At 34.3% G+C, this 13,992-nt stretch overlaps 1 protein-coding gene across 1 annotated transcript in view; it reads right to left on the bottom strand.

Moving 5' to 3' along the window:
- The window catches only part of LOC141287522 (actin filament-associated protein 1-like 2), an 82,316-nt gene that overhangs the window by 30,895 nt on the left and 37,429 nt on the right, over positions 1-13,992 (bottom strand). Inside the window, exons 4-5 of the mRNA XM_073819686.1 lie at positions 2,006-2,102; positions 1,599-1,813 (exon numbers count right to left, since the gene is read on the bottom strand). Of these exons, the coding sequence (XP_073675787.1) occupies positions 1,599-1,813; positions 2,006-2,102 (312 nt within the window). The remainder of the gene's footprint in view (positions 1-1,598; positions 1,814-2,005; positions 2,103-13,992) is intronic.

Genomic DNA, 13,992 nt, shown 5'->3' with positions numbered 1-13,992 from the left:
TTATTTGGAACAGGCCTTGCAAGGGTCGATCAACGAAGTTGAGGACTCGTTCTGTGCGTCAGGTGCAGAACCTGGCTTCAAAAAACAGATGCATGAGTGCTGCCAGCATTGCTTTAGATGTTGCAGAAGTAGAAGGTCAGCTTGTCAGTGCTCAGATCATACGCCGCACACTGCAACAAGTCGGTTTGCATAGGCATCGTCCCAGAAGGAAGTCTTATCTGAAGCTGGCTCACAAGAAAGCCCACAAACAGTTTGCTGAAGACAACCTGTCCAAGAGCATGAATTACTGGAACCATGTCCTGTGGTCTGATGAGACTATAAGATAAACTTCTTTGACTCGAACATGGATTCCATTATGTACTGTACATTCTGAAGCAGAACATGATGCCTTTTCTCCAGAAACACAATATATTGACACTTGGAACAAATACTCACTTTTGTTGCCAGCTTTTTTGACAATAATGGCTGTATGTTGAGTAATTTTCAGGGGACAATAAATCAATACTGCTATACAAGCTGCACATTGACTACTCTAACATATATCCAAGTTTCATTTCTATAGTATTGTCCCTTGAGAAGATATACTAAAATGATTGTCGAAATGTAAGGGGTGTACTCACTTTCGTGACATCCTGTATATATATATATATATATATATATATATATATATATATATATATATATATATATAAAAACTGTTTTTAAACACCAAGCTCATACCATTATTTATACTGTTGCAATTTTGCATTGTAAATGCTTTCATGCTACATTTTAGCTTCATGAAACATGTGTAAATGCATCTAAATGCCACTTCAGCTGCTTCTATTTCTTCTGCAGTGAAAAGATTGGTTTTGTTAATACTGATTTCATTTGATTGGTAACAGTCCTATAGTGTCTTGTTAAATTAAGTGAAATTATTAATAAAATATAAGAATTTGAAATGAAAGATGACGCACACATTTCATACGGTTAGGGAAAATGCCCTTTAAATAGGCAAAAAAAAAAGACCTGGAAATTGACTGAAATACATTTTAGTACGCAGTAACTTTAAGTCACATAATTTCCCAACAACAAAATTGTGCCCAGTGAAAATGCTTAGTAGCTAGTCATTTTGGAAAACCACTAGCCACAGTGGCTGGTGAGCAAGTAAAAAGTTAATGTCAAACCCTGGTAATATCACAGACAGATGAAGACATTTTCATGCAAAAAATGTATGCGGTATCTTAATTTAGATATTTTTCCTACACAAATGCATCAATTCACTTCAGAAGGCCTTTATTAAACTCCCAAAGCTGTGTGGAGTACTTTTTTTGATGGATGGATGCACTTTACTGGTCTTCAAAATCTTAACACCCATTCACTGTCATTATAAAACTTTATTATAAAGAGCCAGGACATTTTTAATATAACTTTGATTGTATTCATCTAAAAGAAGAAAGTCATATACACCTAGAATGGCTTGAGGGTGAGTAATTCTAATTTTTGGGTGAACTAGCTCTTTAACTGGACATTAAAAAAATACCTAAACACTAAACACTACCTAAAAAAAGCAAATCACTATAGAATAGCAGTATATGAAAACAGATTGAGGCTCTTACCAGTAGTGAGTTGTGCTTAATAATGAAGAGCTGGCGCGTCCACTGACCCAACCACTTCTTCTTCCAGAGGTATCCGCAGATGCGTGACTCTGGCACTGGTCTTAAACACGGTTGAGAGGAACTCCACTGGATATAGTGAGCTCTGTCCTTCACAAACTCCTCATCATCCTCTTCGCCATACGACTCATAGTGACTGCTGTCTGAGTCCACTTTTTCTGAGGCAAAGACAGGTATTTTAGCATTACATGTGGATGTCAGTTGTTTAATTAAATGGCTGAATTGTCTTATATCCCATATGGGTTTAGAATGACATGTAGGTGAGTAAATGACAGAAATTTAATTTTTGAGTGAATTATTCTTTTAAAAATGAGCTGCTATGTCTTATAACCGTCAGCTGTCACACTCACCTACAGACTGAGTGGCCGGGACAAGCGGTTCTGCCTCCTCATAACAGTCCTCTTCCTCTAAACTTGGGGGATGTGGGGGAACAGCAGGATTCATAAACTGAAAACACACACAAAGAAAAGCACATTAGATATAGTGAGGACGTCACTGTTAAATTTTTTTTTTGGAAGAAGTCTCTTTTGCTCGTTAAGGCTAAATTTATTTGTTTAAAAATACAGTAAAATCAGTAATATTGTGAGATATTATTTTCATTTAATATAACTGTTTTCTATTTGAATATGTTTTAAAATGTAATTTATTCCTGTGATGCAAAGCTGAAGTTTCAGCATCATTACTCCAGTCTTCAGTGTCACATGATCCTCCAGAAGTCATTCAATTCAAAACAGTTGTGTTCCGACATATTTTGGTGGAAACCATGATACTTTTTTTCAGTTCACTGAAGAATAGAAAGTTCAAAAGAACAGCACGTTTTTGAAATAATTCAATATAAAAATAATTAATATTCATGTAAATTTATACTTAAACAATCCTTAAGAGCCTTAAAAAATTATTCTTAAACAAGCTGTTTTACTTCAGACCAAATAGTTGATTAGTTGTCGAAAGACCTTCTGGGTAGCTGATTTTAAAATTATAAAAATTTGAACATCCTTTACTTTAAAGGGGTCATATGATGCAGTTTCTTGTTTTCCTTTGTCTTTGGAGTGTTACAAGCTGTTTGCGCATAGATAAGATCTGTAACGTTGCAAAGCTTAAAGTCTCAAACCCAAATAGATATTTATTATAAAAGTTAAGATTCAGCCACACCTCCCTAAAACGGCTCGTTTAAACATGCCCCCACTTGTCTATGTCACGGCGTGGGTAGATTTGCATAACACCGCCCATATGTATATGGAAAGAAAGAAGGCGTAACTTTTACCATCTGTAGTATTGTTGCAGACGCCATGTTGTAGAGACACAGTGTGTTTCACTGGGAAAGCAAACATATTTAGTTTGGCATTCCAAATGAGGACACAACTAGAAATCAGTGGTAAAGTTATATTTACAACACTGTTGTGGAACAGTACAACGCAAATATTGGAGTGGGTGATGTGCATTTCACGGAGGACTGTTTCCTGAACCTGGGAGAGCAGCTTACAATGCCAGCTGTACACAAAGGGTTAAGGCTATAAAGAGGGGCAATTCCAACATTGCAAGGTTTTATTTAAAAAAATTGCTACTGACTATTCAAACGTCAAAGTTTAGAGCAGTGTAGAGTAGTGCTTGTTGTTTCTTATTCTACGATTGCAAATGCAGACATGGTGTTAAGTTTACGCGGCGCAACGCAATGCGTATAAAGTAGTGGTGGGCCGTTATCTGCGTTAACGTGCTGCGTTAACGTGAGACTCTTATCGGGCGATAAAAAAAATATCGCCGTTAATCTATTCTCAAAGTTGGGTTGGGAGCTGGGTCTAAACTACGCAAGCTATGATGACTTTCACCTTGATAGTTTAACGCGGATGTATACCAAGCAAAGACTATAGAATATGGTCGCGCGTTTACGTCTCCTCCGCCAAAACACAGACGGGATCTCCTCGTCCTCCATTCATAAAAACCGAATCTACTATAGCGCGAAATGCCACGTAAATTCGTCGTTTTTTGGATTCATAAATCAAATGTTGGTCTGTCACTTAATTCAAATCGCGATATGGACTAGTGTATGTGAAAACTGAAATGCAAAAAGACCGTTTTGATATGAATCCGGTATGTTCCGTTTGCCTAGCTGTATGTATGAATGATGGAGACGAGCTTTTACTACACGCATACTGAAACACACGTGACGCTCCCGGTAATTTTTGGCATTTGCATCTCACATGAACAGATAAACTCAATCTCCAAAACGGCTGTGAGTGTTTTACCGTTTCATTTGAGAAAACTCGCATCATATCATACTGTATACACAGAAACTTCACGGCAACCTGTCAAAATAAAAGTACGGTGTAACATGTAAACCCTGCCTTCAGCAGAATTCAAATTAGCCATTTTAATCCAGATTAATCTAGATTAAAAAAATTTATCTATGCCCACCCCTAGTATAAAGACAGTAGAGTCATTATAATCAGTAGTTATGTCCTCACTGGATCCAACAAATGCCTTGTTTATAATAAGTTTTTTTTTTGTTTCTGTTTCATCACGCAGAGAAACGGCATTACAACGTGGTTAGGGGCGTAACAATTCCTTCACATGCTTGAGGTATTCGGCCAATCACAATGCACCATATAGCTGGCCAATCAGAGAACACCTCCCTTTTTTATCAGCGATGAGTTTTGTAAAAAATCTAAGCATTTTGGAAAGGCAGGGTAGAGAGGAGCAACAATAATGTACAGTTTGTAGAAAATAATGTTTTCTAAACCTCAAAACACATCGCATTACACCAAATACACTAAATAATGCTCTTAGCAACATCATATGACCTTTTTAAGAACAGCTTTGGAATAAAGTGGCAAATGCTGTCCGGGCAAAGCTCTAACTCATTAACCCACAGTGAAGACCACACAATCAAAATCTGGACGCTGATCAATCATGACACTTTCACATGAGCTGCTCATGGCAACCACACAACCAGAGTTGACGCCAGTACAGCTCGCCAGAGCGATCACCTGAATGTGCACATGAGAGGCATCGTATCTGAGGAAAACAAAACTGAGATGATATCTTTCTCATATGGAGCTCAAAACTCTGAGTTTAAGTGCAGCTCTGCAGTTACAGGAAGAGAGAGAGAGAGAGTGTTTTTAGTTGCACTAGGGGTCAGTCAGTCCACAGTGTTTATGAGAGTCTGGTGCAGACTGTTCTAGAGAAGCACAGCTCAAGGACAATGGCTGTGGTCGGCTCTGGGGTCAGTAATTTGTAGTCGGACGTTGAGGGCAAATCGGTGGCACTGAAACAAAGCCATCTGGGAGAAAACAAAAAGGCAAAAGCTGATTTTTTTTTGGGTTCAAGTCCTGTGCTCTTCAGGCTGACGTAATTCTTGTGTATATTAAAGGAGAACTCCGGTGTGATTTTGACCTAAAGTGTATTGAATCATGATACCGAGTGTGAACGTACCTTGCATATCTCATCTCGTCTTGTCCACTGCTGTCCGAAATCTGGGGTCAGTTAGCCGATGCTCACAACAGCTTGTCAATGAAAGTCAATCGGGCATCGAAGGAGCCATGTAAATAAATCACTGTTTTACGCCATTTACGAGGCACAAAGTAGCTCCACACTTCATTGGTAGACTTCCAAGGGCCCTGACATTTAAAACGAGACATTGAGAACTTAGAAAAAGCACCGGTAGTTTATTTACAAGTAGATTTATACAGACAGTAACTGCAAGAAGTTTAGCGGCCGCCGCCATCTTAAATGTAGTCACGATAAGTCGAGTGTCGAGCACCAAGGAAACTACAACCTGATAAGTTGATAAGCTGATAAATTCCTTGGTGCTCGACACTCGACTTATCGTGACTACATTTAAGATGGCGGCGGCCGCTAAACTTCTTGCAGTTACTGTCTGTATAAATCTACTTGTAAATAAACTACCGGTGCTTTTTATGAGTTCTCAATGTCTCGTTTTAAATGTCAGGGCCCTTGGAAGTCTACCAATGAAGTGTGGAGCTACTTTGTGCCTCGTAAATGGCGTAAAACAGTGATTTATTTACATGGCTCCTTCGATGCCCGATTGACTTTCATTGACAAGCTGTTGTGAGCATCGGCTAACTGACCCCAGATTTCGGACAGCAGTGGACAAGACGAGATGAGATATGCAAGGTACGTTTACACTCGGTATCATGATTCAATACACTTTAGGTCAAAATCACACCGGAGTTCTCCTTTAAAGGAGTAGTTGACTTCCAGAATAGAAAATTCCTGATAATTTACTCACCCCCCTGTCATTCAAGATGTTTATATTTTTCCTTCTTCAGTTGAGAAGTAATTAAGGTTTTTGAGGAAAGCATTCCAGGATTTTTCTCCATATAGTGGACTTCAAAGCAGATCAACGGGTTGAAGGTCCAAATTGCAGTTTCAATGCAGCTTTAAAGAGCTTTACATGATCCAAACCGAGGAGTAAAGGTCTTATCTAGCGAAACAATTGGTCATTTGCAAAAAAAAGTACAATTTATATACTTTTTTACCACAAATGTTCATCAACCTCACGCATAAAGATGTAGGAGGAAAAGTACCAACCCAGTGTTTACAAAGCGAACGTGCAAAGAAAGACAAACACCCTTTACAAAAAAAAAATACAACAACGACGTTGGATGAATTTGAAGTTGTTTTTGAACCAAAGTACACAGACGAAGAACAAACTGCACATGACCTATTCCAACCTGATTATGTAATGTTTGAAGTTAAGCTAGTGCAAGATGAGCATTTGTGGTTATAGTGTATACATTTTCATGTAGAGCTGCATTTGAAGCTGCATTGAAACTGTAATTTGGACCGTTGATCCTCATTGAAGTCCACTATGTGGAGAAAAATCCTGGAATGTTTTCCTCAAAAACATACTTTTTTTCAACTTAAGAAAGAAAGACATGAACATCTTGGATGACATGGGGGTGAGCAAAGTAAAGTAAAACTGCAAGTATAATGACTGTTTTCAAACAGGTTTCCCAAACCAAATAAATTCAGTGTGAATTTAAATTTTTTAGTCACATGTCACGCCAATGTTTAACTAAAACTATAATAATAATTAATTTTCATTGATTGAAATAAATAAATGAAATCAATGACTCAATGATTTGAATAAGTTCAAATAAAACAAATATTCAATTATAAACCTAAACTTTTAAAAAAACATGAACAGAAATTAACTTGAAGTACTAAAATTACAAACACTACAACTAAATTAAATGAATAAAATAGCGAAAAAACAACAAAATTACTACAGCTTAAACTAAAATAACAGAAAATATAAAAACAAAGGCATTTCAAAATATTAGTAAATACTATAATAGTATATACACTGCTGTTCAAAAGTTTAGGATGAGTAAGACTTGTAATGTTTTTTTTAAATGCCAATGCCAATGAAAGCTGCATTTATTTGATTAAAAATACAAAAAAAAACTGTAATATTGTGAAATGTTATTACAATGTAAACTAATGGTTTCTATTTTAATATACTTTAAAATATAATTTATTCCTGTGATGCAAAGCTGAATTTTCATCAGACTTAAGAGTCACACGATCCTTTAGAAATCATTCTAATATGCTGATTTATTATTAGAATGATCAATGTTATTGAAACCTGTGATACTTTTAACAGGATTCTTTGATGAATAAAAAGTTCAAAAGAACAGCGTTTGTTCAAAATATAAATCTTTTCTAACTATAAGTCTTTGCTATCACTTCTTATCAATTTAACACATCCTTGCTGAATAAAGAAAAAAAAAAGAAAAAAAAAACTGATTGACCCCAAACTTTTAAATGGCTGTGTACATGATTAGAAAATAGTTATTTTTATCTTTTTATTCATCAGTGAATCCCGGAAAAAGTATCACAACATTGTTTTCAACATTGATAATAAATCAGAAATAAATCATATTAGAAAGATTTCTGAAGGATCATGTGACTCTGAAGACTAAAATGATAATGCTGAAAATTCAGCTTCAAGAATAAATTCACAAGAATAAATTAGATTTTAATGTAATGTTTAATGTTTAATTAAAATAGAATAACTAAAAAATCTAGAATTTAAACTGCCGAATTAACCACCAAACTACTTCTTGCAGGGGTAATAAAAAGCATTATACCGCAGTAAAATGACACACTTCACCATTAATATCAACTGACTTGAAGTGTATTAATGATTCCTTTATATCCCATCTTCTGTTTGAAGGTGGGTGTTTCGACTGAAGAATTTCAGAATGTTAATTGCATCTTTTCTGAGTGTTTCTTCTCTTTTATGTCTTGCATATTTTCATTCTTTCTGTTTCCCTTCTCTGGCTGTTGGGGGAGGCGTGGTTGTGTTCGCGAGCACAGCCTGTACAGCTCAGGGGATCAGATACATATCTGTGAATGAAAGATGAAAGGAGTTTTTGTGTGTTCATGGGTACATGAGGGAACGAGGGATAGAGATGAAATATAGATGCAGGAACATGTTTGTAAAAGATGCCAAAAGCTAAAAGGATAAAAAATGATAAGAACCAAAAATGTATGTAGCTAAAAAAGAAAAAACGCAAATTGCAGTCTGCAACACATTTGACTTTAAAGAGGGAGCAAACCACCATTCCTTGAAAATGCATCATTGCAGATTATGTGGAGAAGGAAAAACTGTGACAAAAGTGAAAGTAAAAAGGTTTGTGGTACTGTTAAAGGAGGGTCTTGAATGCTCACTAAGCTTGTATAACATTCACTGCACATTCCACGACTCTGTCTCACATGAACCATCATTAAACTGAATGAAGAAGGCAAACAACACATCCTTAGACATGCAGGTCATTGTAACCGTGTCAAACTGAGCTTGTTACATTACCTCATCAAGCACAGGAGGAACCAATCTAAGCCGGTACACCCCCACAAACTCACCTTACGTAAGGACTACTAGAAGAAAGCTTTACGTAAGAGCCGTATCTCAGAGCTTCAGGTGTGTGCAACAAACTTCAACATGCCCTAAAGATTTACTCATCCTCAAGCCATCTTAGTTGTATAAGACTTTAATCTTTCAGGCAAATGCAATCAGAGTTATATTAAAAAAATATCCTGGCTCTGCCAAGCTTTATAATGGCATTGAATGGGTGTCGAGATTTGAAGCAAAATAAAGTGCATCCATCCATCATAAAAAGTGCTCCACATGGCTCCAGGGGCTTAATAAAGGCCTTCTGAAGTGAATTGACGTGTTTGTGTAAGAAAAATATCCACATTTAAAACTTTATACAGCGCTATCTTTAGCTTTCACTAACTGTCGTATGCGTGTTCATGAGAGAGTGGCGTTCCAGCGGCTGCGTTCTTGGTGAATAAAAGTTTAACTTCTTTATACCTTTTTACATTACTTTGACCCCAATTTTTGCATAGTAGTGTATATTACTCATAGAAACAGTTGAAGTCATAAGTTTACATACACCTTGCAGAATCTGCAAAATGTCAATCATTTTAGCAAAATAAGAGGGATCATACAAAATGCATGTTATTTTTTATTTAGTACCGACCTGAATAAGATATTTCACATAAAAGATGTTTACATATAGTCCACAAGAGAAAATAATAGTTAAATTTATAAAAATGACCCTGTTCAAAAGTTTACATACACTTGATTCTTAATACTGTGTTGTTGTTGTTTTTTGTTTAATGATAGTTGTTCATAGTTGTTCTGAACAGTTAAACTGCCTCCTACTCTTCAGAAAAATCCTTCAGGACCCACAAATTCTTTGTTTTTTTAGCATTTTTGTGTATTTGAACCCTTTCCAACAATGAGTGTATGATTTTGAGATCCATCTTTTCACACTGAGGTCAACTGAGGGAGTCAAATGCAACTATTACAGAAGGTTCAAACACTCACTGATGCTCCAGAAGGAAAAACCATACATTAAGAGCCAGGGGGTGAAAACTTTTGAACAGAACGAACTGTGTACATTTTTTCTAATTTTGCTTAAATATCATATTTTTTTTCATTTACTACTACCCTTCAGAAGCTACAGAAGATACTTACATGTTTTCCAGAAGACAAAATAAGTTAAATTTACCTTGATCTTCAAATTTAAAAAGTTTTATCCCCAGCTTTTAATGCATTGTTTTCCTTCTAAAGCCTCAGTGAGCATTTGAACCTTCTGTAATAGTTGCATATAAAACCCTGAGTTGTCTTCGGTGTGAAAAGATGGATCTCAAAATCATACAGTCATTGATGGAAAGGGTTCAAATACACAAAAATTCTGGAAAACCAAAGAATTTGTGGGACCTGACATTTTTTTCTGAAGAACAGCAGGCAGTTTAACTGTTTAGGACAAACAAGGGACTCATGAACAACTATCACTAAACAAAAAAAAAAAAAAAAAAGCTGTGGATCATTCAGGGAACAACACAGTATTAAGAATCAAGGGTAGGTAAACTTTTGAACATGGTAATTTTTATAAATTCAACTATTATTCTCTCTGGTGGACTTTATGTAAACAACTTTCATGTGAAATATCATATTCAGGTCAGTACTAAATAAAAAAATAACATGCATTTTGTATGATCCCTCTTACTTTGGTATACAGGTCCTTTTCAAAAAATTTGCATATTGTGATAAAGTTCATTATTTTCTGTAATGTACTGATAAACATTAGACTTTCATATATTTTAGATTCATTACACACAACTGAAGTAGTTCTAGCCTTTTATTGTTTTAATATTGATGATTTTGGCAAACAGCTCATGAAAACCCAAAATTCCTATCTCAAAAAATTAGCATATTTCATCCGACCAATAAAAGAAAAGTGTTTTTAATACAAAAAAAGTCAACCTTCAAATAATTATGTTCAGTTATGCACTCAATACTTGGTCGGGAATCCTTTTGCAGAAATGACTGCTTCAATGCGGCGTGGCATGGAGGCAATCAGCCTGTGGCACTGCTGAGGTGTTATGGAGGCCCAGGATGCTTCGATAGCGGCCTTAAGCTCACAATAAAAGGCTTGAACTACTTTCAGTTGTGTGTAATGAATCTAAAATATATGAAAGTCTAATGTTTATCAGTACATTACAGAAAATAATGAACTTTATCACAATATGCTAATTTTTTGAAAAGGACCTGTATTTGTTTATAATACGGATGAACAAACAGGTGTAAAACACATCTTTTATGATTTTTTTTTTCAAAACATAACGTTCAAAACATGCATACGTGCCCAGTCTACCGGCTCTGAGTGCACATGCTCACGAGACTGCGATCGCCTGGTTGGCCTCAGAACTTTGATGCACACTTTTCGGGTGACCTCATTCCTCCCACACCTCCCAGGAGATCCTCCTCGCACCATCCGACTTCCTTCCCTCTGTGTGGTTGTTCTATCTGTCCATCTCTCTATCACTCCATCACTGTCCTCTCTCACGTAGACAGCAATAATCATCCTCCCAAAGTCCTCTTCTTCCCCTCCGCTTCCCCTCTTAGCCAATTACAGCGCAGCGTTGGGTCGCCGAACCGGGCCTCTCGCTTAAACATGGCATTTCCTGTTAAAGATAGGGCCCGTCCCCCTCACTTCCTCCCCCTCAATCTTTTTCAAACAAGCTTTTGATTTCGCTCAGGGTCCTGGAATTAGGTGAACTTCCTATTGCACTTAATTGCCGTGATCTAGAAATGCCAATGCTGGGTTGTTAGAAGAAAACAGAGAGCAGAGGAAACACAGTGATGTCATTAGAGGAACATATCGGCTAAAATGACAATTCTGTCGTTAATTACTCATCGTTTCAAATCTGTGCGGCATGCGCTGTTATTTGGTCACAAATAAAAAATGAGAAATTATGAATTTCATGCAATTTTATGAAAGAAGTTTAAACTTTATTAACTAAGGTTGCATGAAATTGTTAATTGAATGATCATGGTTTCCACAAAAATATTAAGCAGCACAACTGTTTTCAACATTGATAATAAGAAGAAATGTTTCTTGACCAGCATCTAAGCATGATTTCTGAAGGATCATGTGACATTGAAGACTGAAGTAATGACGCTGAAAATTCAGCTTTGATCACAGACATAAATTACACTTTAAAACATATTAAAATACAAAACTGTTATTTTAAATTGCAATAATATTTTATGATATAAATTTTTTGTGTATTTTTGATCAAATAAATGCAGCCTTGGTGAGCTAAAGATGTTTTTTTTGACAGTGTGATTATTAGGCTGCTTTTTTTAGAATAATATTCATTATTATTATTATTATTATTATTATTATTAATTTTATAGTTTATAATATTTTTTCATCATTTCCTAATTTAATGTAATGTCACATCATGGTTACAAATAAATTAAATAAATAAAAATTGTAGTCTACATACCTTGTGTTTTATATTCCAAGTCTTTATAAATCATACACTGGCTTTTTCTTTTCTTTTCTTTTCTTTTCTTTTCTTTTCTTTTCTTTTCTTTTCTTTTCTTTTCTTTCTTTCTTTCTTTCTTTCTTTCTTTCTTTCTTTCTTTCTTTCCTTCGTTGCCAAATTCCGCGTTTTTCATTCCAAGACTTTATGAAGGTCTCTATAAAATGTTTTATTTCTTCCCATATTTTATTTTTCTTTTATTTTTGCCAAATTCTTTGTTTTTCATTGCAAGTCTTCTTAAATCATACAATGGCTTATCTTATCTTTCTTTCTTTCTTTCTTTCTTTATTTATTTATTTATTTGTTTGTTTTTTTGTTTGTATGCCAAATTCTGCGTTTTTCATTCCAAGACTATTAAGGTCTCTATAAAATGTTTTATTTCTTCCCATATTTAATTAAATTTAGTTTTATTATATTTTTATTTTTAGCTTTTATTTATTAAATTAAATTATTTATTTATTTTTTGCCAAATTCTGCGTTTTTTATTCCAAGTCTTCTTAAATCGTGGCTTACGATGGCTTTATGCAGGTCTCTACATAATGTTTTATTTCTTCCCATATTTTAATTTAATTTAATCTTATTTTACTATTTTATTTTATTTCTGCCAAATTCTGCATTTTTTTTATTCTAAGTCGTTTTGAATCATACAATAACTTTATGCAGATTCCTATAAAATGTTTTATTTCTTCCCAGATTTTATTTAATGTAATTGTATTATATTTTTATCTTTTATAATTTTTTTGCCAAATTCTGCGTTTTTCATTCCAAGACTTTATGAAGGTCTCTATAAAATGTTTTATTTCATGCCATATTTTATTTTTCTTTCATTTTTGCCAAATTCTTTGTTTTTCATTGCAAGTCTTCTTTCTCTTCTTTCTTTCTTTCTTTCTTTCTTTCTTTCTTTCTTTCTATTTTACTATTTTATTTCTGCCAAATTCTGCATTTTTTTATTCTAAGTCGTCTTGAATCATACAATAACTTTATGCAGATTCCTATAAAATATTTTATTTCTTCCCAGATTTTATTTAATTGAATTTATTTTATTTTATTTTATTTTTGCAGAATTCTGCGTTTTCCTTTTCAAGTCTTTATGCAGGTCCCTAAAAAATGTTTTATTTCATCCCATATTTAATTTAATGTAATTGTATTATATTTTTATCTTTTATTTATTTTTTTGCCAAATTCTGTGTTTTTCCATTTGAATTATTCAGTTGATTATTAAAATGTAATTAGACCATTAAAACATTTTGTTTTAATGGTCTAACCACATCAAGAATATGTTTTAGAAAACCGAACTGAAAAAAAAATTTAATATAAAAACCTTTTTTATTAAATTTCAGCTCATTAAAATTAAAACTAAAAACTAAAAAGTGAGCAGACAACCATAATTCAAATGGTTATATCTTTAAAACCATTCAAGGTATAGGATGAATAGGATTTGAAAAGGATATCATTTTAGCATTTATGGTGTCCTCTTTCCACTGATACCAAAATTTTGAAATTTAGGTCACTGTGACTCACACACTTGCTGGATCAGGTCACAATTTATAATATGAACAAAAACTAAAAAAAATAACTAAACAATAACACAAAATAAAACTGGTATAAATAGCATCTAATACTATTTACACAGTGCAAACAAATTAATTTTATTATTTATTTATTTTGCTATTTACACTTTCACTTTTTTTTTTGGTCAACTATTCCTTTAAGAAATTTGTGGAATTTCACCTTGGAAAACAGGATTAAACATTTGCCTGCTTTATCTATTCATTATGAGTCAGCAAATGTGATTTCATTTGTTTATTTAAACCTATTCTGCCAGAAAGAGGAAACAGTGTTTTTCTATTTTGAAGATTTAGTGGAAGGACATCATCTTTACAGATTACACAGTACATAACGCAAACAAACAAAAGCCAATGTCAACACACTCCCAAATATTCTCACTGCTCTTCACAGAAACTAGTTC

The sequence above is a fragment of the Garra rufa genome, chromosome 15 (genome assembly GCF_049309525.1).
Source record: "Garra rufa chromosome 15, GarRuf1.0, whole genome shotgun sequence".
NCBI lineage: Eukaryota > Metazoa > Chordata > Actinopteri > Cypriniformes > Cyprinidae > Garra > Garra rufa.
The sequence above is the reverse complement of the archived record's forward strand: the minus strand, read 5'-3'. Positions and strand labels throughout refer to the sequence as shown.